Here is a 27,773-nt window from a genome sequence, read left to right as displayed (position 1 = left end):
TTACAGAAGAAAGCTGTTAATATGTTTTATATTTCAACACACAGGAGGTTACAAGGACACACGATTTCTGGCAAGTGCAACAGTTTCCCTACTTGCAGGAAATATAGCTTTATAGTTGAATTTATGGTGCTTCTTCTGCTTTTCTCTTGCTAGAGTGGAGATTTTGTACCCTTACTTATTTGATTTAAATTGTATGGAAAAATATACTTCTATTGAGTAGCATAAATAAATAATAACATTTGTTGATTTCTATATAAAGTTATAAACTGTTCTTCTGGTATCCTTCAGCCAATCAACTTCTGCGCTCGGAAATGTTCTTTCTTTAAAATTTTTTATAAAAAAAATCCTAGTTATAGAAGGAAGCTATAATGGCATTTGGTTGCATGCATTGTTTATAATTAAAAAGGAAGTAAAGTCTTCTTTTTAAATTTAACCTACAGTTAAGTGTTTGTTACCTAAAAGAAAATGGAGATCCTGTTTCCTTATAGCAGGCTAGACAGGACAGTGCTTGTGCTGTCTAACCTGCCCCTCTGGAAACTGTAGAAAATGTGGCTTATCCTGCCACTTCCTGTGTCCCCCTCTGTGTGCTCACCACGATAATCATGGCTAATGATCCCTGACTACCGTGGTCTGCCTGGGGGCCTCGGTCATCTGCTGTGTCTCCTCTCTGCTCTCCCCCATCCTCTCCCCCCTCCCCTCCCTGGCTGTCAGCTTGGGAGTCTTTGTCTCTGTCTCCGCCCCTCTCTGCTATTAATAAAAAAGTAAAATGTCACTGCAAGCTCCCATCTTGCACTGTGTAAGTGTTTGTAAGAAACAAAGCCTCTAAATACCGTTTTGTGAAGTATCTTCAGGCCAATCACTTGACTCCCAGCCGCTCTGCTACTACAACTCAGAGCTACAGTGGGAGGGGCCGAGCAGCCAGCTCAGCAGTCACGTGACTACCGGCTGATGTCAGAGGAAAGCTCAGCTCCTCCTAACTGTAGCCCTGGATAGTAGTAGCAGAGCGGCTAGGAGTCATGTGACTGGCCTGAAGATACTTCACAAAAAGGTATTTACTGGGTTTGTTTCTTACACACACTTATACAGTGCAGGATGGGAGCTTGAAAGAGAGGGGCTGGCAGCAAGGAATAATTTAGAGTTACAAACCCTTTAAGCTTATAATAAGGCTTACCTGTAGGTACTGTGAATATCTCCTAAACTTGTTAGTTCATAGTTTAGGATATATTCAGAGTGCATGCAGCCAATGAGGTCATCGGCGCATGTGCTCTGAAGGTCCGGCTTACCATGCCAGACCTTTAGAGCCCGTGCCGCAAATGGCAGCTCCTGGGCACATGCGCCGGAGCCCGCAAACCTGGAAGAAACACCAGGGAAGATGTCACCTGTCTCAGCAGTGTGCAGGCACCACTTGAGGGCTTTGTTCTAAGGTAAGTATTTCATAATGAGCTAGTATACGATGCATATTAGCTCAATATGCCTTTGTCTTACAGGGGTTTTTTTTTTGCTTTTTTTCTTCTCAAGGAGTACAACCTCTTTAAGTTTACAAACTAAATATTTATATATTTTGTATAAAATTTTATTTTATCAATAAACATTTAAAGTGACATTAAAGGCAGATTTATTTATTTATTTTTTTAAATAATAAACATGACATACTTACCTGCTCTGTGCACAGGTTTTGCCTAGAGCATCCCCGATCCTGCTCTTCTCAGGTTGTGCTCCTGGCCCCTCCCTCCTGCAGAGTGCCCCCATGGAAAGAAGCTTGATAGCTGCTGCTATGTGTGTCTATTGACAAAGGGAGCATGGCTCAGTCCATCCTCCAATCTCTTCTCATTGGCTCATTGGCTGTGATTGATAGTAGCCAATGGCTCTCGCTGCTGTCCAATGAGGAGGAAGAGACCTGGGAGAGCCATTGCTCTCATACACATCGCTAGATTGAGATGGGGCTAAGGTAAGTATTAGGGGGGCTGGCGCATACAGAAGGTTTTTTTTACCTTCATGCAAAGAATGCATGAAAGTAAAAAAACCTTTTACAACCACTCAAAAAAGAGAGCTTTTATGATGCCCAAATTGAAAACTATCCCGAAAAACCTATATCTATAAAGGTATATGAAAAAACAATATACACCCCCCTTAAAATCACATCATTTGATTTTGTTTAAACTTATAAGGAAAAAAACAGTATACATTAAGTTAATTTAAAAAGAGACCGATTTGCTTGTCAGAGAAACACAGTTTGATTAACTGGGTTAGCATATCAAATTAAAAAGCCATTTATACAATGATGTGTTCGTACCGGAATACCTCTGTATAGTTACAGATTAAACCACATTTTTCTGAGATTAGTTATTCATATGTACAAGGTCAATTCTATGTATCTATCTATTTTGCTTAAAAAGTTAATTGGATACAAAGGAGCAGAATTTCAGGGGAACTATCATGGTGATGTCACAGTGCAAGACATGTAGTAATATACAAAAACTGATAACCTTTAATGATTCCACCTACATACCAAAGGAAATTCCCCTACCAATGCTGAATGATTATATCAGTTATTAATAGCATTTTGATTAAAATTGTATTTAGGTAGGGCCTTACCTAAGTTTGCATACTATATGCTTATTACAAGGATGAATATAAGCTAAAGGTGCCTGTACATGATAATCCACAAACTGTCTCTTGTCAGATTATTGTCAGGCTGGGAAATGATTATATGTCTTTATATAAATTGCCCGGTCGGATACGCCTTAAAAACAGCATTTTACAGGCAAATTTATATAAATGAAAATGTTTATTTTATCCACTATTAAAATCAGTAATAAAACAATTAGATATACTTTAGAAGTCTTTATCTTCTATGAAAACATCCAAATTTGTTACATAAACATTATATAATCTGTCTAGTGCTTAACCTCCCTGGCGTTATGATTGTTTCAGATTTTAGGTGCTGAAAGCGGTACCATTATTTTGCATGTAATTTTTCAGAACGAGGCAGCCCAAACCAACTATTTACATATGATTTTTTTTTTAATGTGCGTTATTCTTTATAACATCTCGGGTATGATATAGATATACGTGTGTATATTTATATTTATGTATATATATATATATATATATATATATATATATATATATATATATATATATATATATATATATATAGAAATACGAATATATATATAGAAATACGAATATATATATATACAGGGCTCAAAATTTAAAGTCCTGAGCTACTAGCCAGGCCTTAAGGGTTACTCGCCACCAGTTGCCCCACCCAACTCCTACCCTGCCCCGCCCCTAATTCCGCCCCTAAACACGCCATAAAATTATACTGTTAAATGTTTTTGCATTAATGCAGAAGTTACAAAAATAAATATTAATAACAACGTTTTCAGTGCCCATCAGTGCAGCCTAATCAGTGCCCATCAAGGGTCTGGAACCCCCAAATCACCATCCTAGTACTCCCCCCCCCCAAATTTCACCTCCTAGAACAAATCCTACCCGTCAAATCCTCCCCCCCATCAAAATTTTCCCCCTAGCACAAAAAAACCCATTATTCCTACTGGCACAACTATCCCCCCCCCCAATACCCCTTTTTAACAGCCCCAAGACTTCCTGTTCTGGCACAAATCCATCCCCCCACCCCATTCCAATAATCTCTATAAGGGCGATCCCCAAATCCCCACTCCTGGCACAAATCCTCACCCCCCAGCACGAATCGCTCCTCCTAGAACCCTCCCCCCCCAATTCCCCTGCTAGAAGAAATCTTATATTGTCACCTCTCAAATTCCCCATCCCAGCACAACCCCGCTCCCCCCCCCCCCCCATATCGATCCCACTTAGAAGTAATCATCTTCTCCCCACCCCTCCTAGTACAAATACTTTTTGGGGGATTGTCCCGGGGGGGGGGGGGGTTGGAATAAGAGAATTTGTAGCATGAGCGGTGGGGAGAAGATGATTACTTCTAGGTGGGATCAATATGGGAGGGGGGTTGTGCTAAGAGGGGGGGGGACTGTGCTGAGATGGGGGGGTTGTGCTGAGATGGGGGGGTTGTGCTAGGAGGGGAGGGACTGTGCTGAGATGGGGGGATTGTGCTAGGAGGGGGGGACTGTGCTGAGATGGGGGGGGGGTTGTGCTAGGAGGGGGGGGACTGTGCTGAGATGGGGGGGTTGTGCTAGGAGGGGGGGATTGTGCTGAGATGGGGGGACTGTGCTGAGATGGGGGGGACTGTGCTAGGAGGGGGGGGACTGTGCTGAGATGGGGGGGTTGTGCTAGGAGGGGGGGACTGTGCTGAGATGGGGGGTTGTGCTAGGAGGGGGGGGGGACTGTGCTGAGATGGGGGGGGGGTTGTGCTAGGAGGGGGGGGACTGTGCTGAGATGGGGGGTTGTGCTAGGAGGGGGGGGGACTGTGCTGAGATGGGGGGGTTGTGCTAGGAGGGGGGGGGACTGTGCTGAGATGGGGGGGGGTTGTGCTAGGAGGGGGGACTGTGCTGAGATGGGGGGGGGTTGTGCTAGGAGGGAGGGGGGGGGATTGTGCTGAGATGGGAATTTTGGAGGTGACAGGATAAGATTTGTACCCCAGTGTAGTTCACCCTTTCCTCCAGCATGTCACAGACCTCAGATTCAGCACCTGTGATACCAGATACATCGCTCTGTGATCCTCCTCTTCTTATGTCAGAGCGGAGGAGGAGCGGAGGAGAAGCGGAGGAGAAGCCGATTCCTATTCCTAAAGCTTTGCACGGACAGCTGGCGGGAGAGATGCGGCTGCAGAAGCAGAAGGGGAAGAAGATTGCAGCTCAGGAATGACACTGGATGTCAGATCGGGACTATACAGAGTTTGTTACCCGCCCCCTTTCCACATTGCTTGCTTTGACTCGGAGGAGAGGGGATAACAAACTCTGTATAGTCCCGATCTGACATGCAGTGTCATTCCTGAGCCGCAATCTTCTTCCCTTCTGCAGCCGCATCTCTCCCGAGCTGTCCGTGCAAAGCTTTAGGAATTAATTGTCTTCTCCTCCGCTCCACCTCCACTCTGACTCAGGGGAGAAGTCCCGATCTGACAGGAGTGTGTGAAGCCCGGCGAGAAGACAGAGAGAGCACATCCCGCTCTCTCCTGTCACAGAAACACTCCTGGCAGCGCCCCTCCACCTCCCATGACACAGACGCCCAGCCAGAGCAGCCATCCTTCCATCCATCCCACCCTACCTTGTACCGGTGTACTGCCGATTTTTTGCAACTTGGGCTCGAACCCCTCCATCAGTCCTGCTGGATAATGTCGGAGCGGCGGATCATCCCGCTCAGCTTTAATTGTAATTGGCGGGCGCTCGCTGACATACACAGTCCCGCCTCCTAGCCCGGCTTCTTTGATAGACAGAACACGTCCTGGTTGGCCAGGTGTTCTGTCTATCAAAGAAGCCGCGCTAGGAGATGGAACTGTGTGTCGGCGAGCGCCCGGCCATTACAATTAAAGCTGAGCGGGATGATCCGCCGCTCCGACATTATCCAATCCTTCGGCGGCTTTCCTCTCCTCTCTTCCCCTGGCAGTAGCTCGCCATGCATAATTTTCCACTCGCAAAATGCGAGTAGGCGAGTGGAAAATTTGAGGGCTGTATATATATATATATATATAAAGTACCGTAAAACTGCAGGAAAGGGCACTGGGGGGCAAACTAATGTGAATTTAATTTATTTTGTAATGAAATCAGTGTGTTTGTGTGTTTTACTATTTAAATTTGCAGCTGGTTCCACCCCCCTGCGTGTGTCACGTCGCAGGGAACGGCAGCCGGGGCTCACAGCATCGGGCGGAAGATCCGGCCGCCGTATGCTGCAGGGACACATCGCGGGATCACGGCGACAAGGTAAGTAACCTCTCTTACAGGATTCAGTGATGCTACCTGGCGGTGCCCCGAGTGTGGCTCAGGGTTACTGCTAATGGCTCTGAAATTTCACCCCGAGCCACACTCGGGAATACCGCTAAGGAGGTTAAGAGAGATTTATACAGCCAAAGCTTGTTTGGCTGTACATAGTTACATAGTTAGTCAGGTTGAAAAAAGACACAAGTCTATCTGGCTCAACCAATAAAAAACAGTAATGAAAACCCAACCATACAATCCCATATACACAATCCTATACTTGCAGTTGATCCAACCCCAACAAAGCATGATCCAATTTGCTACAGTAGTATACATAGTATGTAGTATACATAGTAGTATACATCTACTATGGATCACAGGAGTGCAATTCGTTTTGCACTCCATTGACCCATTTTCAGCAGAGAGCGAGCTGAAGTGCACACTCTCTGCTGACATCACAGATGTCGGTCCAGGCACCACGTCATCACGACCACAGAGTCGGGATCCGCCAGGTGCCTGGGCCGACAATTGGCAAAGCCTCTCAGCGAGCCGCTGAGAGCCTGAGCCGGCCGCTTCCCTCCCCTCCACAGCCCAGCTCAGTCAGCAGCTATCTGCTCGGGGAGCTGTCAGAACCGAGCGATCAGTGGTGTTCGATCGCTTGGTTCTCAGTGCAGAGGCGCTGGGGGACAGATGCAGTATCAGACTGATGCTGCATCTACCTAGGTAAGCATAAATATGCAATAACCCCATACTTCTTTTTTAAGAGTGGCCAAATTTCAGATCTTTTTGTCAGACAGAATATTGACAGGAATCTTTATAAAATGCTTCATTTCTGTGTAGCTATTTTTGAATAAAGCTGCCCGTACAAGTGCAGGCAAGCCTTTAAGGCAATGGCACCCAGGACAAAGTGATCACTGAAATGCCACTGGAATACATGTGGCAATGGCACAATGGCACTCTCCAGTGATCACATCTTCATCCCATCTGACCATGCTAAATAATTATCAGAAGAGAAAATCATTAATGGATTTTACACGTGCCACCTATCAGCATAAAACATGTAAAACAAGCCTTTTCCAGATAATTTGCATGTGAATAGGAAATCAAATAAATACATTTTAAAAACTTCTGGTAACCTTTTTTTTTTTTTGACCCAATGCTGCAAAATGTTCTGCAAAGCCGACTTACATTGATTCACTTTGCTTAAGTCACACTAGTTTAAAAAAAAAAATAATAATAATAATCTGCTGGGATAAAGCTCCCCTAGTTAGGTGGCCAGTAACTTTTAACTCACCTCTGATTTATTTTATGAATTTTACTCGCCTTGAACTACTAAAACTTCAACAGCAATAAAAATATTGCCTTGTTTGAATTATGATCGTGTTCATAACAAGTCAGTTCTTCAGACCATACGCACTTTATTATTTCTGTTCATTTTTATAAGGACGTTAAAAGTGAATGGGAAACCAGCAGTGAAATGCAGGAAACACAGTGGACTGAATCACATCCTGTAGAACAGGAAGACCTGGATTAAGAATCCAGGATCTCTGCAAAAATCAATTACAGGTTGTTTTTGGCAAAGGAATGTACTTATGTTCTATTTATAAAAAGTAAATCCTTATGTTACTATGAAATGGACAGGTATGTGAGTAATACAATGTGGCATACTGGTTTTCTGCTTTTTTTAGAAATTAATAATGTTTTCTCAAGATGATTTTAAACCATCAAGGTTTAATTGAGAATATGTGCATGCATAATAGTGCACAGGCCGTGTGCAGGCAACCTGTGGTTCTCCAGCTGTTGTTGAATAATTATTTCAGGGTATACTAAGAACTGTAGCTGTACAAAAAAAATCTGCCATATGTTACCTATCCCTGGTGTAAACATGGTTTATGGCTGTAAGGGACCTAACTACTACTAATTTTAGTCATTTATAGGAAAGAACACAGTTTTCATCAAATTGGGCTTTAGCTGGTGTAGATTTAGAAGGATCTGGAAACAGTTTAAATTTGCCCTAATTTTAAAGTTTCAAATGTTGGAAGGTAACAATTTTCATAGATTAAAAAATCTGGCTGCTTGGCCATTTAACCACTTCACGGCCAGACTGTGTCCCTTTAGGTCCAGGTCATTTTTCAGTTTTTTGTGCTGTCACAGTTTGAATGACAATTACTCAGTCATGCAACACTGCACCCAAATCATTTTTTGAGACAGATAGAGCTTTCTTCTGTTGGCGTTTAATCAATACTGTTTTTTACTTTTTACTATATAAAGGAAAACAGCCAGAAAAATTGTGAACTCTGTTCTTAGTTTCTGTTATAAAAGTTTGCAAACAAATACTTTTTCTTTATTTGTTTATGCCAAAATGTAATTTGCCCCATTTCTTTGGTTGAAAAAAAACACAAATAGGGGTATAATTATACTTAATTCGTGTGAAAGTTATAGAATCTAAAAACTATGGTAAATAAATATATATATATATATATATATATATATATATATATGAAAAATTATGAAAAATTATCAATCCTGATGTACTGACAGCCTGCCTCCATTCTTGAGGCCCTAATTGTCATAACATGAATATCCCCACAATGACCCCTTTTTAGAAAATATGCAGTTCAAGGTATTCAGTAAGAGTGTGTTTTGTTAACAAGTCATTTTATGACACAATTTTTTTGGAAAATTAAGAAAATAAGTAAATTTTTTTTTTTTTTTTACAAAGTTGTCATTTTACCAAGCAATTTCTCACATAGCATAGGCATACTTACAATTCCATCCTAAAACACATTCTGCTACTCCTCCCAAGCATGGGGATAGCAGGCATGTGTAACTTTTTCACAGTCTATAAACATAGGGGATGATTTACTAAAACCAGAGAGTGCAAAATCTGGTGCACCTGTGCATGGTAGCCATTCAGCTTCTAACTTCAGTTTTTTCAATTTAGATTTTACAACAAAATCTGGAAGCTTTTTGGTTTCTTTGCAGAGCTGCACCAAATTTTGCATGCTCCAGTTTTAGCAAATCAACCCCATAGATAGGCCCAAAATCCAAGGAACACCATTGGGATATCAAGGTGCATAAATTATGCATCTCATTTCCTGACTGTCATATTTCGTCAAGAGCGAGGACAGAAGAAACCCCCCATTTTAGGAAGTAAAAATTCAAAGGTATTTTATGAAAGGCATAGTAAGTCTTTTAAAAATGTCATTTTTTTCCACAAGTTTTCTTGTGTTCAAATAGTTTGTTAATAAAAAGAATCAAGAGTACAGAAAATACATGTCACTTTTGAATTAGCCACAAGTTTTTGTAAAAAGCAGTTAAGAAAATGAAAATGTATTTTTTTTCACACAAAGTTGTCAATAGGATATGTCTAACACACAGCATTAGCATATTTAGTATTACATACCAAAACACATTCTACTACTCCTCCCGAGTATGGGGATATCACATGTATGAGATTTTTTCACAGCCTACCTACACAGAATTGCCCAAACTCCCAGGAGCATAAACTATGCATCCAATTTCCTGATTACTTATCACATTTTTGGACTAGGACAACAGAAACACCCACAAAATGGGTCATATCACAGACAGGGACTGCACTCCTCCTGTCACAGACACAGGGGTTAATTTACTAGAACTGGAGAGTTTAAAATTGGGTGCAGCTATGCATGGAAACCCACATCACTAAACCCACATCATAAAAAACTATCAATAAATGGTGTTCATACTCACTCAGTCACTATGAGATTCGTTTTTCTGTATTACGCAAAAAAAAACCTGGTTGTTCCTGTTGCTCTCTATCTCCACATTCTGTCCATGTCCCTAATTCAGCTAGGGATTTTGCAGCTGTGGTGGCAACTCTGCACATGCTCAGTTTTTAGTGAGTTTCTATGCTGAGCATTTCCTCCCTAGTATACCTGAGCAACCCATGTGACTATAGAGTCACACATGTGGGTGTATACACAGTGGTAAATGACAGCCCAGCCCCTCCATCCTCCTCCATTCCCACTAACCAGGTACACCAGTGTTTCTCAACTCCGGTCCTCAGGGCACACTAACAGGCCAGGTTTGCAAGAAAACTGAAATACGTCACAGGTGATATCATTTGCTGCTCAGTGATTGCAGTATTCTAGTCTGCATCTCCCCAAGGTAATACCTAAAATCTGGCCTGTTAGTGTGCCCTGAGGACCGGAGTTGAGAAACACTGAGGTAAACACTATGAGGGCAGGATATTCCATGTAGGCTGATAGAGACTTCATTTTCCTTTATGTTCTAAGACACTGGAGGGACGCTGGAGGGGAGTGAAATCCACCCTCACTATGTTATTGCCAAAAAATGATAAAGATTTGATTTCAAATATATATTTGTATGAAATTTAAAACAGTTTATTGATATTAATTATCTATGTTACTCTGTATTCCAAAGGCTGCTTTTGTGGGGGTTTTTTTGAACATGTGACCAGCAGCAGAGGACTAGAAGCTCCTCCTACCTATATTTTCCCTGTAGACCAGCTTGGAAAGATCTGGGTCATGTGACAGCCGTATATCGATACAGTGCCATCATCCACATACAGAATTAGAAGGGACAATGTAAATTAAACAGTGTGTATTTAGTGTCACTTTAATTGAAAAAGCTGAAGTTACAAGCTGATTGGCTACCATGAACAGCTTCACCAGATTTTTCACTCTCCAGTTTTAGTAAATGAACCCCACTGCATTTGCTCTGAGATCACAAAGCTCTGCCCAATGCATTTCATTACTAGTGAAGTCATCAGGGGCCACTGTGCATGCTGTGAACCTATTATGGTAAGAGATTTATCCCTGCAGGGATGAATCCCAGGTGCTGGATGTGGACCCCCGATACCTGGTTATTAATTTAACAAGATGCGCACTCTGACCTTTGTAATGGGATCAGTTATTTAAGGTGAGAGAACACCTAAGGGGGGAGGTGAAGGTACTGTGTGCAGAGCACAAGTATAACCTGCACAGATTCATATTTTGTGCATTTGACTTTTTTTTTATATACATTTATTGGTTTCATATTTTTTATTGTTTCATAGATTTGGTTACATAATTGTTGTACACTTGTTTGTCACATTTATGAATATCTAGCATGACTTTATTTTTGTGCAACACACTTATGTACTTTTGATTTATTTGATCACATTGTGTTTGCTGCTTTTTTCTATGCTTTGTTAGCAAATTTACATTTCACAAAATGTCACCATGGTTACACTGTACTTGCTATAAGGACAGTATGTAGAAAAAGAAAAAAAATATATATTTTTTTTTTTACACACTGTCAACAGAGCAGTATAGTGTCACTATGGGGACAACATACTGCTCTGGCTACTATTGATCAAAAGCAACGGCTGCTGCAGTGGAATACAGTGTCATTGGTGTAGCAGCCAATGTCTCAGATCAATACAGAAAGCATTACAGTGTCAGTAGAGAAGGGAAAAGACCTAAAAAAAAGAAAACAAATGCAACCACAGCTAATGATTGGTAAACTGCATTATATTAGATTTTCGGTTTTGGGTTTAATACTGTTTTGGTTACTTTTACTGGGGGATAAAACTCCTGGCGACAGGTCCTCTTTAATGAGACATCAGGCACCTAGTAGACCCCTGATAACTTCTCAATGTGTCAGAGAAAACAGAGGACACAGGGTCTTCAGTCTCCTTCTCCCCAGGTACCAAGCTCTGCACTGAATTTGGATGAGCACTTCAGATTTATTTTTATCTCTGCAGGGGATTGGTAAGCATTAGAGTAATGTTTACAGATCTCACTGTTCTCCATCCAGATGATTAGCTGTAGCAACATGAGGAGTGTTGTACATTTTATAAATGGATGTGACTGGTCACTTATTATCTGGTCCTAGGTGCCAGATTGCTGAAGCAACCATACAGCCTATGAAACTGCAGTAGATGTAAGAGTTTAAAAGGAGGCCTGCTGCAAGCAGGTCTGTTCTGAAATAACCCTTATGTCCATGGCAGTAAAAAGGTTAAAACTGATATCTGGTAAACCTAAGAACACAGCTGAAGTACATACCTACCAAAATATTTGTGTTTCTGTTCAACCACTTTTTATTCACACACCCTTTTTACGTTGCCTAACCAGGAGAGTGATTAATACACAACAAAGGTGCAGCATACTCATGAGGTCTTCACTACATCATTCCCTCATGTTAGCATGTTCCCTGTATCAGACTGCACTCTGCAATGCAGCTGAGCCTGTGTAGGGGATTACAGGAAGCTAATATAAAAAAAAATTAAAAAAAAAAAAACAATAAATCAGGGCATACATTATACAATTTTCATATTCAATTTCCCTTTGATTTACCTTCAAATATGTATTGCTAGGACCTGCCCATTTGAATTGAAAGTGTTTAGGTTTGACCTCATATTATATGGTATAATGGTATGGTATGGTATGGTATGGTAAATCTAAAGGAAAATTGTACAAGAGAATTTTATAATGTTTGGCCAGCCTTAGTTACTTATACTAAAAATACTTAAAAATACTTTTAATGGCTTTCCATAAATACATAACTGCAATAAAAAGGTGTTTTTCAATATCTGTAATTCATCTTTAAAATATTATTCCAACAGAAAAGTTTAACCAGTTCCGGACCGCCTGCCGCAGTTTTACTGCGGCAAGCAGCCCCTACGTCAGTCCCACGCCTGGCGCGCTCCTGCCCCCACACGGCAGCGGGAATGCCGATGCACGGGGCTGGCGGCCACGATTGCCGCCAACCACCCGTGATCGCTCTCCGCTGGGAGAGAAGGACGGGCAACTGTTGTAAACACAGCTCACCGTTCTACTCTCTGGAATGATCACAGAGCGCCTGTGATCCTTCTATATAGGATCACAGGTCTCTATGGTCATTTCACAAGCCCAAACCCCCCACAACTAGTAAACACTCCCCTAGGCTTACATTTAAGCCCTTGATCACCTACTGTGTTTACCCCTTCCCTGCTAATGTCATTATTGCAGTAACAGTGCGTATTTTTAGCACAGTTTATTGTAGTAATGTCACTGGTACCCCCAAAAGTGTCAAAAATGTCAGTTAGGGATCCAATCTGTCCGCCACAATGTCGCAGTCCCGCTAAAAATCGCAGATCCCTGTCATTACTAGTAAAAAAAATGTAAAATAATAAAACTGACATAAATCTTTCCCTTAGCTTGTAGACGCGATAATTTTTGCGCGAACCAATCAAATCTTCTTATTGCAATTTTTTTTACCAAAAATGTGTAGCAGAAAACAAATTGGCCTAAAAAGATAAAAAAAATTGATTTTTAAATTATTTTTTTTGGGAATGGTATGTAGCAGAATGTGAAAAATATTGTTTTTTTTCCAGAATTTTCGCAATTTTTTGTTTATAGCGCAAAAATTATAAATTGCAGAGGTGATCAAACACCACCAAAAGAGAGCTCTATTTTTGGGAAAAAAGGACATCAATTGTATTTGCATACAGTGTCGCATGACCGTGCAATTTTTCGTTACAGTAACGCAGTGCCGAAACACAAACAATGGCCTGGTCATTAAGGGGGCAAATCCTTCCGGTCCAGAACTGGTTAATCAAAGGAGTGGGAACACACAGAGATGGGCAGGAGCACCCTAACTCCCACATGGAAGAAAACAGTCCCTCTTTCAGAGCCAGAGATCATGGCATAGGAAAATCTCAACATTTGTGTTCCTTAGCGATATCAGGATCCATATTAAACTTGTAGCTAAAAATTACTTTTGGATGAACTGCCCTGCTAAGTAAATAACCTTTACAATGTGTGCTAAGAGTCCATTCAGACTAGCGCGACTTGTCAAGCTACATAAATACATAAATACAAGTACGTATCTTTTAAATACAGAAGAATGGCAAGCAGTTTTGATATAATTTTACTGTGAAGGTATATTTCAACTTATGTCCGTGTGAATAGGGTAAACCAAAGATTTTTGGGGGTTTTTTTTTGCATTTTAGTTTGAAATACTTAATTAGTTGTTTGAATGCTTTAGCTTCATTCTTTAATGCCACATATGATACCCTGTGCAGCTGGAGGCAGCTTTTAACACAATGGAATAGAATGCTGTCCCAAAGATAGACCTAGTGGATTAAGGCCGGTTTTTATTTCATATCAGTACTGAGGTTTCCTGTTCATAAAGCTTTACATTCCATGCATATTCTATGAAGTGTGGGAAGACAGAATTATAAATTGCAACAACTCATTCTGTGTTGGAATGGGCCATTGCTGGAAAACTTCAAAGCAATGATATATGTATATCTGGAATCAAATCTGGAAAATATATAATACATAATACAATGTAACACAAAAAGACCAAGTTAGTATCAAATGCAATGACTCAGATCAACCAATTAGAATTCATCATTTACTGTACTGATTTCATCAAATTGAAATCAGATTGGCTGCTATGCTAGGGTTTTACACATCGTTACATTGTCTTATTGAGCACACTTACAGTATATATATATATATATATATATATATATATATATATATATATATATATGTAATTGTCCTATTTAGTGTACAAGTTGATCTATTTAACACCAATATATAAATGCAATGGTGAAAAGCAAGTCATACCTAATTTTAAGCAATTTGCTCTCAGCACCTATTTCTATGATTTAATGTACACCACCGTCCTTTGCACTGTGTCAGCAAAGAAACAGATATTGTACCATGCTCAACTCCATCTGAGATGCTAGTTTTCTTTGCTGTTATGCTGACTTCTGAGTTCATTTGTTGCATATTGTTCCCATTTAAAAACACAAGTGTGAAGTCTAAATCATTGGGTCAGTATAACAGTCTGGCTAATAGCATTTTTAGAAGCAATGGCATCCCACTTATTTCTCCAAAGATAGATTTCCTTTAAGCCTGAACATTTTGCCTGCAATGCAAAAACATTTATATCTATGTGAATGATCCAATGAGACTGTCAGTATTCAAAATGTATTCTGTTATGTGGGAAAACAATTATAAATGAGTTGGCTATTACAGAGTTTTATGGCTCTATAATTTTGCATCTATTGATTTGTCATACATAAAACATAAATACCTCCCAACTGTGGAACTTGTGAAAGAAAGTCACCTTTAAGTGTGGAAGCATGCTGTGCGTTCTGTGCACCACAACGAAAATGGGGCATGGCTGCAATGTGCTAAATAGTGGGCATGGCTTAAAGGAGCACGGTAAATGCGCCGTGGTAGTTAATTGATTTGTTCCTCTCAGTGTATCTGCCTGCCCATATGGGATGTACGGGTATATAGGTATACTGACAGATCTGCAGGAAACCTGCATGGCACCAGCGATCTTCTGATCGCTGGTGCAATGCTTTACAGGCTCCAGAGGAAAAAATAATAAATGCACGCACATTTTTTACCTGCAAAAAAATGTGCATTTATTATTTCATTTTAAAAGGTGTACTTATCTTTTAATTGAACAAGCTGATGTTAAAAGCTTGATAAAGGAAAAGGAATTGGCAGCACTCCAGGTTGAGTCAAAATCCAGATTTATTGACTGGACATCCAAATTATGACAATCGTGACAAGGTAGACGCGTTTCACACACTGACTGTGTGCTTAATCATTACTTTGGTCAATAAATCAGTCAATAAATCTGGATTTTGACTCAACCTGGAGTGCTGCCAATTCCTTTTCCTTTATCAAGTTTTCACGGAGGCGAGCCGGGGCATGCACCTGTGTGAGTCATCAGGCAATTACACCACCTTGAGCAGTGAGTCCTTGTCTCTTCAATTGATGTTAAAAGCTGATTTGATACAATGCACAGCTGCACCAAATTCTGAGTGCCCCAGTTTTAGTAAATCCCCCAGTGTGTATTTGTGTGTGGCTTTGGGGGGAATGGTGAAGAAAAAAATTCCCAATGCCAGTGGTCAATGGAAGGGAAGGCAATCAAGCATTGCTAACTAGCAAGGAGAAAAATTTCAGATGGGGCAGTGTGGAAAAAGTTTTGAAAACAATTGGTGGCAGTAGGGTAGGAAAAAAAGTTCTGGTGTTAGCTGGGCCTAGTGGGGCACACCGGAGGTTAGTGGTGGCCAGAGGGATACCAGGGTTGTCAGTAAGGCCTCATGCATACTGTGAAGGTCAATGGGGGAGGGGTACAGTGGTGTCTGATGGGGTACATGTGTGGTCAAAAAGAACTTTGGTTGTACTTTGGTGGTCAGTGGGGGCTAATGGGGGTGTACTGGAAGTCAGTGAGGGCAGGAGGGGTGCTTTGGTGCATCGTGGGAGCTGAAGGGGTACATTGCTGCTCAGCTTCATTCCATCTCTTCCTCTCGTCCGGAACTATGCAGAGTCGGTTGATAGGAGATCACTCCAGAACAAGTGTTCCTGCCCTTGGTTCCAAGACTCTAGAAATGTATTTTAATTCTAGGACAGTGCCCATGAAACAGTTGGAGGGTATGCATAAAAAAAACCCCTAAGCTTTAGTAAACAGTAGTTCCTAAACTGCAGAGCGTGCTCCTATTCCCATTATCAAAAGTGTGATACAGGATATACTCTGGCTGCTGTAACAAAGCAGAATACACCAAGCAGTACATGTACTATAAACCCAGATCCTGAAATGGGTTAAAAGATATTCCTTTATTGCCTTTAGGGCAAAGATGAGTTAAAAAAAGGAATGTAAAAAAGCAATGATTTAATTGACACATCCGCTTACTGACTGAAAGTGTACTGATTGAATGAACAAGATAATTAACCAGATGGTCTCAGTCTTCCTCGGGCAAGGACAGTTAAAAATCCATGTTCTGTATTTTTCAAAAAATAAGCATTAAGCATTTCAAGCTTGCCAAACAGGACCCAAATGCTGAACTCTGAATCAATTTCACCTTAAACTCAACGTTTAGAAAACATGGATTTTATGTATATTTCATATAAAGGGCGATAATAACAACTAGAGTGTTACAGGCCTTCTGGAGTCAGCATATATTCATGCAAAAAGCCATTGGTGTTTTCTGGGGCAAGGGCACCTTTTAGGTAGACATTTTACCAAAATATTCATATTAAACGCATATCTACGTTACAAAGAATTCCATAATATATAGGATTCTTTTTATGATTGTTTTTACACAAAATTCTCACAACTTTCAACCAGAATTGATTAAACTTTCCATTTAGAAAAATATGTGAACCTTGGGTGGAGACTGTGTGAATATTGTATAAAAAAAAGACCCCAGTGTCTTTCTAGGAAAGAGCATTTTGTGGATGCATTAGATTTCTTTTTTTAAGGCTTTTTCCCTTTATTTTCACCTGGTTATCCTACAAATTACACACTTCTTTTCAGCCCACTTGACTATAAAGTCACACATGTGACCGTATACACAGGGATAAATGACAGCCTACTCTCTCCCTCCTCTTCCATGCCCACTAAATAACTAAAAATGGGGGCGGGGATATTATATGTTGATTGATTGAGACTTCACCTCCCTGTAATTTTAAGCACATACAAAAAGTAGACACAGGCTGGTGGGCTATGAAACATGCTGTGATTGGCAGAACCTCACCACCGATAGCCCACACAATGTTTTTGCACAAAAATAATAAAGTATTCAGGTCATTCAGGTCAAATACATATTTGTAGAATGGTTTAAAACAATTATTTGATATTATGAATGCCTTTTTCCTTTGTATTCTGAATGCTTTTTTTTTTTTTTTTAACATGTGCCTAAGAGCCGAGGACTAGAAGCTCCTAACACTGTTTCCCTGCAGACAGGCTGGGGAAGAGCTGGGTCATATGACAGTTGTTTATCCATTATGAAAAAAGGTACTTAGATTTTTTTTACATTAAAATAAATACAGTGTCATCATCCATATACATTAAGAGAGGGGTTAATGTAAATTAAACAGTGAGTGTTAGTATCACTTTAAAAAAAATGTAAAGAATAAACTTACATAAATTCTGTCTTCCTGGTATCGCTTGTAGAGATTGTACATTATTGACCCCTCATGGAGATCACCCAGTGATGCCATGTCTTCTACACCGTTTGTGCTGGTCGGATGCATAGTGGTAACCTTCTGGCGAGTAATTGTGCTTTGTTTATATGTGAATACCTGAGCCAAAAAAAAAAAAAAATAGTATCAGTTAATAAAATTTTAACATAGTTTTCCTTAGAATAAAACAAAAACAAGCACGCATTTATCAGTAATATTCCTCAAGGCATGAGATATGATATATCCATGCTACAGAAGGACTAATTGTAGAGCAAAAATAGGATGTGTACCACAAAGAAATGAAGGCAGTGAAGAATAAATATGGCATGATTTACATATTAAAGTGGAAGAAAACTAACTATTCTTAAAAATATTCCCTCCACCCTCCTCCTACATATCCTGCCTAACCTGTATAGAGTGTACTTACCCATTTTCAACCTGTTCTGGTGCAGTCCCATGATCATGCAGTTTTGTGTAAGGGACAACGACTATGAATTCTGGGAGCCATGAAGTCTCCCATAGATTCCCATGGTGCAGTCATTGTCAATGTTTCTACCACTCCCCTGCAGCCGCTCACTAACACAGAGGACCCAGAGCTGCAGGATCACATGACCGGACCAGAATAAAAATAGGTAAGCACACACATCTTTTTTTATACAGGAAAGGCAGGATAGGTAGGGGATGAGGGGACGGAACATTTTTAAGAATAGTTACAGTGAAAGTTTTCTTCTACTTTATGAGTGCAAGTAAACATAAGTTATGAAAATGTAACTATTTTAATAAAATAAATGAGTATTACTTAACTATAGTCTGCATTTTATAAGTGTGAGCAGACTAAAAGATCTGCACTGAGAGCAAGAGCAGAAAAGCACACCCATTCAGTAGCATTATGATGCGCAACTGGCAAATATAAAAAAACACTTGCATGCCTTTGCACATTTATTTTTAAATTCGAGTTTTAAAAACATTTAAGCACATGGATAACATTTTTTGCATTCAAATAATTTGCATGCATATCTAAAAATCTTTAAAAAGCCAGAAGTTCCCTTTTCTTTAAATTAATTTATTTGTGTACCACATTACACTGCTGCACGCAGATGTAGCATAGCTTAATATTGCACAGAAATCTGCCTGACAATAGGGAATTCTTAATTATATATATTTAGAAAGTATACCCATATACCCCAAACTTGCTAAAGCTCTCACATCTTGGCCCTGTGGGGGGGATTGAGGCCCAGGTTTCATGTTACAAGTTGTGGAATGTGACATCCTATGGAGCCTGAGCGGAGATGTCAGACTCTTTCTGCAGTTAGAAGACACTGTTATTAGAATATCTCACTGGATACAGCTATTTGTAGAAAACAATGCAACTATATTTTACTGTGTGTTGATCCAAAAAATAGTAATCTTTAATTGATAAATATACTGTTTCCAGGTGTTTGCTATCCCAATACTGCAAAACATTTGCCAGAAACATAAACATAACCTATGACATACATTCCATTCTTCTTGGTTCTTTGCAAAATTGTGGTAGTTTGGTACCTTATATGTCTACATAGTGAACCTCCCTGGGACAGACTGGCTGATGAAAAACAGACGCCTATAGAACATTAGAACTCCTGTTTAATCATTTAGCCCAGGAGGTAAGAATGTCTGCCCTGGAACACAAGTCATGCTAAAAGTTCACTGTCATTCAGCATGGTCAGGGATTTAGAATGCAGTCAGGTATAGAGTGGAAACATGTGATTTAACCATTATGCCTCCTACAAGATAATGCTTAGACAACTTCAATTTTAAGGTGCAGTAAAAGTACCATACACAAAATAACACAACAGTATCCCAAACTACTTTAGAGCATTGTATGCATAGTGTGAAAGCTAAAGAAAAGAATTCTGCTAACTTTTTGTTAACTTTGCTAACTAAGTTTTATACCAGACACTTTACAAATACGTTCACTGATATACATATTACTATGTGGTTTTGGATGCTTTGGGGTTGATTTACTAAAGGCAAATCGGCTTTTCACTTTGCAGGAGAAGCTGCACTGTGCAGGAGGATTTCCCTGAGAGCCTAAATTCGGTACAATTTCAACTTGCAAAGAACACCCAATCAGAAGCATGGCAAACAAAACCTTTTTGCTTGCACATGCTTGGATTCTGGAAGTCAGCACAGCTTCACCCCATCCACTAAGCTCTGGGGATAATTCTCTTGCAGAGAGTAAACAGTCTATTTGCCCACACTTCAACACAACATGATGTTGTAAATGATAATTGTAAAACAATGGAATTACTCAACTATTTGTGCAACAGAAGTAGAAAGAAGAAAGAAAGAAGAAAGGGATTGTAAAGGCAGGAGGTCTTTTTTTTTATCTTAATGCATTCTATGCATTAAGATAAAAAAAAAAACCTTGTGTGTGCAGCAGTCCCCTCAGCCCCCCAATGCTTACCTGAGCCCAAATTTATCCAGCGATGTTGCAGGAGTTTCTCAGCTGCCCGGGACTCACCTCCTCATTGACTGGGACAGCAGTGCCATTGGTTCCCGCTGCTGTCAATCAAAGTCATAGGGATGGACACAGGAAGCTGTGAGTCGGATTGAGTGCCCCCATAGCAAGCTGTACCTCACATTTTGGTAAGTATTTTATTATATATTTTCACGTGACAACACTGAAGAAATGACACATTGCTACAATGTAAAATAGTGCGTATACAGATTGTATAACAGTGTCCCCTCAAAATAACTCAACACACTAACACAGACTATTAATGTCTAAACCATTGGCAACAAAAGTAAGTATACCCCTAAGGAAAAATGTTCAAATTGGGCCCAATTAGCCATTTTCCCTTCCCGGTGCCATGTGACTCATTAGAGTTACAAGGTCTTAGGTGTGAATGGGGAGTAGGTGGGTTAAATTTTGTGTTATGGCTCTCACTTTCTCATAATGGTCACTGGAAGTTCAACATGGCACCTCATAACAAAGAACTCTGAGGATCTGAAAAAAAGAATTGTCGCTCTACATAAAGATGACCTAGGCTATAAGAAGACTGCCAAGACCCTGAAACTGAGCTGCAGCATGGTGGCCAAGACCATACAGTGGTTTAACAGGACAGATTTCACTCAGAACAGGCACGTGCTCAGCGTCATATCTAGAGGTTGTCTTTGGGACATAGATGTATAAGTGCTGCCAGCATTGCTGCAGAGGTTGAAGGGGTGGGGGGTCAGCCTATCAGTGCTCAGACCATACATCACACAATACATCAAATTGATCTGCATGGCTGCTGTCTCATAAGGAAGCCTCTTCTAAAGATGATGCACAAGAAAGCATGCAAACAGTGTGCTGAAGACAATCAGACTAAGGACATGGATTACTGGAACCATTTTTCTGTGGTCTGATGAGACCAAGATAAACTTAATTGGTTCAGATGGTGTCAAGCGCGTGTGGCGGCAACCAGGTGAGGAGACAAGTGTGTCTTGCCTACAGTCAAGCATGGTGGTGGGAGTGTCATGGTCTGGGGTTGCATGAGTGCTGCTGGGAGCTACAGTTCATTGAGGGAACCATGAATGCCAATATGTACTGTGACAAACTGAAGCAGAGCATGATCCCCTCCCTTTGGAGACTGGGCCACAGGACAGTATTCCAACATGATAACGACCCCAAACACACCTCCAAGATAACCACTGCCTTGCTAAAGAAGCTGAGGGTAAAGGTGATGGATTGGCTAAGCATGTCTCCAGACCTAAACCCTATTGAGCATCTGGGGCATATTCAAATGAAAGGTGGAGGAGCGCAAGGTTTTTAACATCCACCAGCTTCATGATGTCATCATGGATGAGTGGAAGAGAAATCCAGTGGGAACCTGTGAAGCTCTGGTGAACTCCATGCACAAGAGGGTTAAGGCAGTTCTGGAAAATAATGGTGGCCACACAAAATATTGACAGTTTGGGCCCAATATGGACTTTTTCACGTAGGGGCGTATTCACTTTTGCTGCCAGAGGGTTTAGACATTAATGGCTGTGTGTTTAGTTATTTTGAGGGGGACAGCAAATTTACACTGTTATACAGGCTGTACACTCACTACTTTATATTGTAACAAAGTGTCATTTCTTCAGTGTTGTCACATGAAAATATATAATAACATATTTACAAAAATGTGAGGGGTGTACTTACTTTTGTGAGATACTGTATATCATACATTTTGAGTGCTGGGGGTAGGCAGTGGATTGTAGGAAAGGATAAGTACACAAAAAGTTTACATATCATTTAAAGCCCACCTGTGCTAATACATTAACCCCCTCACCCATCCCACCATTAAAAAAACACAAACTGCAAGCAGGCAGGCTCTTTATTACTTGCATTGTCTCTTCCTCAATAAAATACACCTTGCTACCTGCTTGCAGTTTTCTCTGGCATTCACAGTCCAGCCTACATTATGGGACCGGTCCCTGTGTGCTGGGAATACTGATTCTTGTGCATGTGGAGTGACATCATTCTGTACCAGCCAATGAAGACGGCTGAATACCGGAAACCTTCAAAAGATGCCGGCAAGGGACGGGGACCGTTGAAAGATGGGTAAGTTCAACTCCCCTTTAAGTGACCCAAGTCTGCTGACACATGAAATTTCTGCAGTGCCTACTGAAGTGATCTAGCATTAGAGTCCTGACCCACCCCTGACTGGTCTGAGATGTCTCCACTGCTAAACAGCTGATGGAAAGTGTCCATGTTACCAAGGGCACTTGAAAATTTTGATCCTCTTCCTCTGTAGTAAAGAACCCAAAAGACTGAGGACCCTGTGTGTTCTGTTACCATGGATTCAAGATAGTATAAGGGGCTTTTAGCTTTTTAACTAAGTGAAGATTTAGAGGGAGGTGGAGGCAGATCAGCAGGCCAGAGTTCCAAGTAATTCACTACTCTTAATTTGCTGAATGTTACACTACAGTTAAAAATATGCACCATTTAGCTTAAACAGTACCTGACCTTCCTGCTTGACAAATGGTGATCACATTCATAGCTGCACAGATTACTAACAGTGAAAGTAGCTAAAAGTTTGCAGTCCCATCAAAATTTGTTTCCAGATATGTTTTAAAAGAATAATGCAAATTTTATCTATTAAAATGCACACAAAGCCCCGTGCTGTTTCTGAAGTAACAAAAGCTAAACCAATGCACATCTCCCTAGTAACTACAATCTGGCATTTTATTTCTCAGATTTGGCCTAGATTTTCTATGATTAAGAGATGCCCTAGAGTATAAGAGAGCTTGCCTCTCTCTAAAAAATACAAAATACAGAAGTTAGGTCTTACTTTTCTTACACGGCACAAATTCTTAGAAGATCTAAGGTTTCATGATAACAATTAAAGTAGAAGGCAGCAACAAAAGACCAGTGCTACATTTCACAGTCACTTTTAAAAGTAGAGAGAAAAGCTGAAAAGCAAGCCATGAGAGTGGATAAAACGTTGGTGAGAATTCTAATATATGACATTTTTCCCTAAAACAGAATAGAAATACTTGGTTTTTAAATATAAGATGCATGAAAGTGTTCAATATACTTTGCAGCTAAAATCACAATTTTAAAAAAAACATCATTACTATGTGTCCTTGGATGCATTGGAGTTGACTTACTAAAGGCAAATAGGCTGATCACTTTGCAAGGGAGGCTGATGATTTTCCCCAGAGCTAAGCAAATGAGGTGCAATTTCACCTTGCAAAGAATACCTAATCACGGGAAAGAAAAAAACATTTTAGCTTCATTGGATTTTGGAAGTCAGCAGAGCTTCACTTTATTCACTAAGCTCTGGGGATAATTGCCTTGTAAAGTGCAACCTGTCCTGTAAAGTAAACAACCTATTTGCCTTTAGTTAATCAACCCCACTGTGTTGAGCTTTCAAAGAACTTAATTGAATAGAGTTGAATGAAAAGAAATGCAGGTCAACTCATATTAATACAGCATACGCTACTTTTTCCAACAAACTTTAACACGATACAATTGTAAAATAGCAAACTTGTGCGCTAAAATAAGGTAAACGACACCCTGGATCTAAAGACTAGATCAATAAAAGCAATCGTGGAACAACACAGAGAAAGCAGCTGATTTGGTAGTGTCACCACATATCCCAATAATATTTAAAAAGCAAAAAATCAGCGCTCAACTCTTTGATGAGATGAACCACTCTAACTGTATCAAGACGTGAAGCAAAACTGGATATTTCTAAAAAGCTACAAAATGCATAAAAGTGAGATAATCCAAAATAAATATTCCATATGTGAGTGTAACACAATCAAGGATAGTATAAATCTAAAAACTTCCAACCACAACTATTTAAAATCTCCAGAGATGTCTAAAAGCACAGAGGTGATATCTAAAGGCGATGATAAAGGAAAAAATGATCCCAATAAAATTCTAAGTATAATCAATCAAAAACTTGGTAATTTATAAAATAGAAGTGCTGAGCAGTGAATAACAAATTCTTTGTAAAATGTGCAGACAATATCCTGATTAAAATATTATAACATACAGTGATAAACCATCAATAAAATGATTTGCAACAAAAAAGAGTGAGTATAAAAAGTGCAGTGGTGCTAAATAAAGTGCATAAATGTCCATACAGTCCTTCAAAATATATTTAGGGTGATTAAAGTGCAGGGTGCCCAGAAATTCAATAACAAATTCAGGTGAATAGAAGAGTGAGATCAAGCTTCCAATCACAGCCAGGTAGATGTGCGCAGGTGAGCTAGCAATCCGACGTTAAGTGAAATGGCCGCTCACCTCCATAACACTCAAAAAGAGCGTTTTATGATGTGATCTTAACTCTTCTCAGACATCTCAATCTTCAGAAATATACTTGTTTTGTCTCCAATGGTTATGGCTTAATATTTCAGGAAGAAATCAACTGGTCCAAGCTTAGGTATATGCCAATCTCCCTCGATCCGTCACAAGAATTTCCAACGTAATGTCAAGCTCTTGCAAGCTTTTGAGAGTTTTGGAAATCTGTTCCAATCTAGTGTCCTGACCAGAATAGCTAGCCTGAAATGCTCCACACTTCCGGAATACTTCACTTATAGCCAGTGCATGTGAACTTCAGATTTCCTTGCTAATTAACTCAGGACTGTATGGACATTTATGCACTTTATTTAGCACCACTGCACTTTTTATACTCACTCTGTTTATTCACAAGTGTATGTCTAGATTGACACCGATTATTTATATTTTAATTTTTTTGTTCCAAATCATTTTATTGATGGTTTATCACTGTATGTTATAATATTTTAATCAGGATATTGTCTGCACATTTTACAAAGAATTTGTTATTCACTGCTCATCACTTCTATTTTATGAATTACCAAGTTTTTGATTTATTATACTTAGAATTTTATTGGGATCATTTTTTCCTTTATCATCGCCTTTAGATATCACCTCTGTGCTTTTAGGCATCTCTGGAGATTTTAAATAGTTGTGGTTGGAAGTTTTTAGATTTATACTATCCTTGATTGTGTTACACTCACATATGGAATATTTATTTTGGATTATCCCACTTTTATGCATTTTGTAGCTTTTTAGAAATATCCAGTTTTGCTTCACGTCTTGATACAGTTAGAGTGGTTCATCTCATCAAAGAGTTGAGCTCTGATTTTTTGCTTTTTAAATAACACGATACAATGTTGTAAAAAGGGGTAATAAGTGAATGTAAAATCTCTGTACAAACAACTTTAGATTTAACAAAATTATGTAATATGAGGGCCTACTTAATCTACCCAATCAATCTGTATTCAACCAAAGAAACTCTTGCACGAAATAATTTTTGGTAGATCTAAATAAGATTGTACAGATTGTAGGGTGCATGGTAAGCCTAAAGGTGGCATTCTTCCCACTGACCACCAATGTAAGAGGCATTTTTCAGCTGAGATCTGAAAATGATTTCAAGGGTTCGTCTATGGTTAAAAAAATTAAAAGAGCTGCTCTGTACCAGCCACTCAATCACTTCTATAGGATGCCGGTGCGGAAGACCAATCTCATGCTTACTGCTATCACAAGGGAATTTTTTTCTATCTTATAGCAATAAAGATAGCAATATCTATCTGATAGCAATAAAGTTAATAAAAAAGAAAAATAGAGGGACAGCATACAAAAAAAAAAAAAGTTTTCAATATAATAAAAAAATATATAAAATATATAAAAACGCCTCTGTTCCCCCTTGCTTTTAAAAAATTGCTGTGCAAATATTGTGTGACACAAAAAATTGCAACAACCACCATTTTATTCTCCAGAGATTCTGCTGTAAAAATAGAGATTATATTAAGGGAGGTGATTAATTTCTATACCCAGTGTATATAATGTTTGTGGGTTCTAAGAAATTTTATAGCAAAAAAAATGCTGATTTTTACATGTATGTGAGAAGTGTCAGAATTCCCCTGGGGTAAAGCGGTTAAAGTCCTATTTATTTATACATACACTTTATGAAGCAGTGACTGATTTTGGGTCTGCAAGGGCCAGAAATAAAGGCTGTGATGTGTAACACAGGCTAGAAACTGCAGACACCTTTGGTGAACTCTTTGCTGAGCTGATATATTTGTCCTTATGCACATCACTTTCTTCCAAAGTCAGGGACAGCTTTTAGCTTTGCATCAAAGGTCCCTATTTTATGACTATGTGAACCAATTCTAAGAAGATTTGTTACTGATAATATTGTCTATATTTATACAAAGCAAAATCATAGTTGTAAGCCCAAACTCTGCCTGAACCAGCAGAAAAGTTATCATTTGTTTTTTGTCTAATAACCTTGTAGCACCCTGATTGCTTTCAAAGCTAGATAATGGTTAAAGCCAACAATCTGCATGATTTATAGCTAAGCTCTTTAACTGAGAGACAAAATTAAACTACACCACATCCTTGACTACAGATTAAATGTAACACAAATACATAGTCCTTATCTTCCAAAAAGCAAATACTCACTCTTATACACAACACTAAAGCATAAAGTCTTACTTTATTTTTTTCTGGCTTACTGAAAATCATTGGTATTAAAATATAGTTGTTGGCATTTTGCGATAATTTTCACTAACACTGTTTTTCCAGTGGGTTGAATGCAAAAAAAAAATAAAATTACCTGATTCCTCCCAGTTGAGTTATTGTGTTCTGACAGCAGAATAAACTGCCAGTAGAGTTGATAGAGAGGCATTTATCTGACAGGCTGGTTGTACAGAAGTAATTTGGTAGATCGACTTCTGTACAAACTAGGGTGCCCTTACATGGATCAAAATTCAGCTGGTCCATGCTGAACCAACCAAATGTCATTCCATGTACAGTATGGCTGGCTTAAATATCAGGTCAGTGATTACATTATTTAACTCCCTGGAGATATTCTATCAGTGGCTTTACATTTACCTATATAAAATCCTGAGATATCTGTATACCAAGTATATGACTAGAACACGGCTAGGAAGGCTAGGAAGGAAAAACAACTAAAGGTAGAGGACTGGTTTTGCCAAAGTTTACATTGTGACCAGAACCGTTTTTTAAATTCTTCAAAGGGATTGAGGGAGTGAGTAACAATGGCCCTGGGTCCACCAGATATAACAGCTTGCATTTGAACTGACTTATTTAGAGATGTGTCCCAGAGATCTTTGCAAAATGTTAAAATACTTCTTTAAAAAAATGACATATCATGCTCAAAAAATAAGTAAAAGTGACATTTTAATATTTAAGACAATTATAATTATAGCTAGGTTTAGCTAGCAGTTGGCCAGTACCAAAAGTAGAAACATTCTAAGGGCAAATAATCAAAGCACGGTGCTCCCACTATTTATCAGAAATTCAGGTTGCTGTTGCTCATGCCCTACCAGAGCTGTGATATTTCCTAAAAGATTACAGATATATAACAGATACCCTCACAGGATACAAAGTGCCTACACTGCAAGATATACACCTGGTTTCGTAAATGCAGTTGAGGCAATGCCCAGCGTTGGG

The 27,773-nt window shown here is 39.5% G+C and overlaps 1 protein-coding gene across 1 annotated transcript in view; it reads right to left on the bottom strand.

The window, feature by feature from the left end:
• The window catches only part of MYO10 (myosin X), a 312,628-nt gene that overhangs the window by 185,451 nt on the left and 99,404 nt on the right, over positions 1-27,773 (bottom strand). The window contains exon 3 of the mRNA XM_082257742.1: positions 17,777-17,935. Coding sequence (XP_082113868.1) covers positions 17,777-17,935 — 159 coding nt within the window. The remainder of the gene's footprint in view (positions 1-17,776; positions 17,936-27,773) is intronic.

This window comes from Pelophylax lessonae, assembly GCF_965119305.1.
Source record: "Pelophylax lessonae genome assembly, chromosome: 5".
NCBI classification, from domain to species: domain Eukaryota; kingdom Metazoa; phylum Chordata; class Amphibia; order Anura; family Ranidae; genus Pelophylax; species Pelophylax lessonae.
The sequence above is the reverse complement of the archived record's forward strand: the minus strand, read 5'-3'. Positions and strand labels throughout refer to the sequence as shown.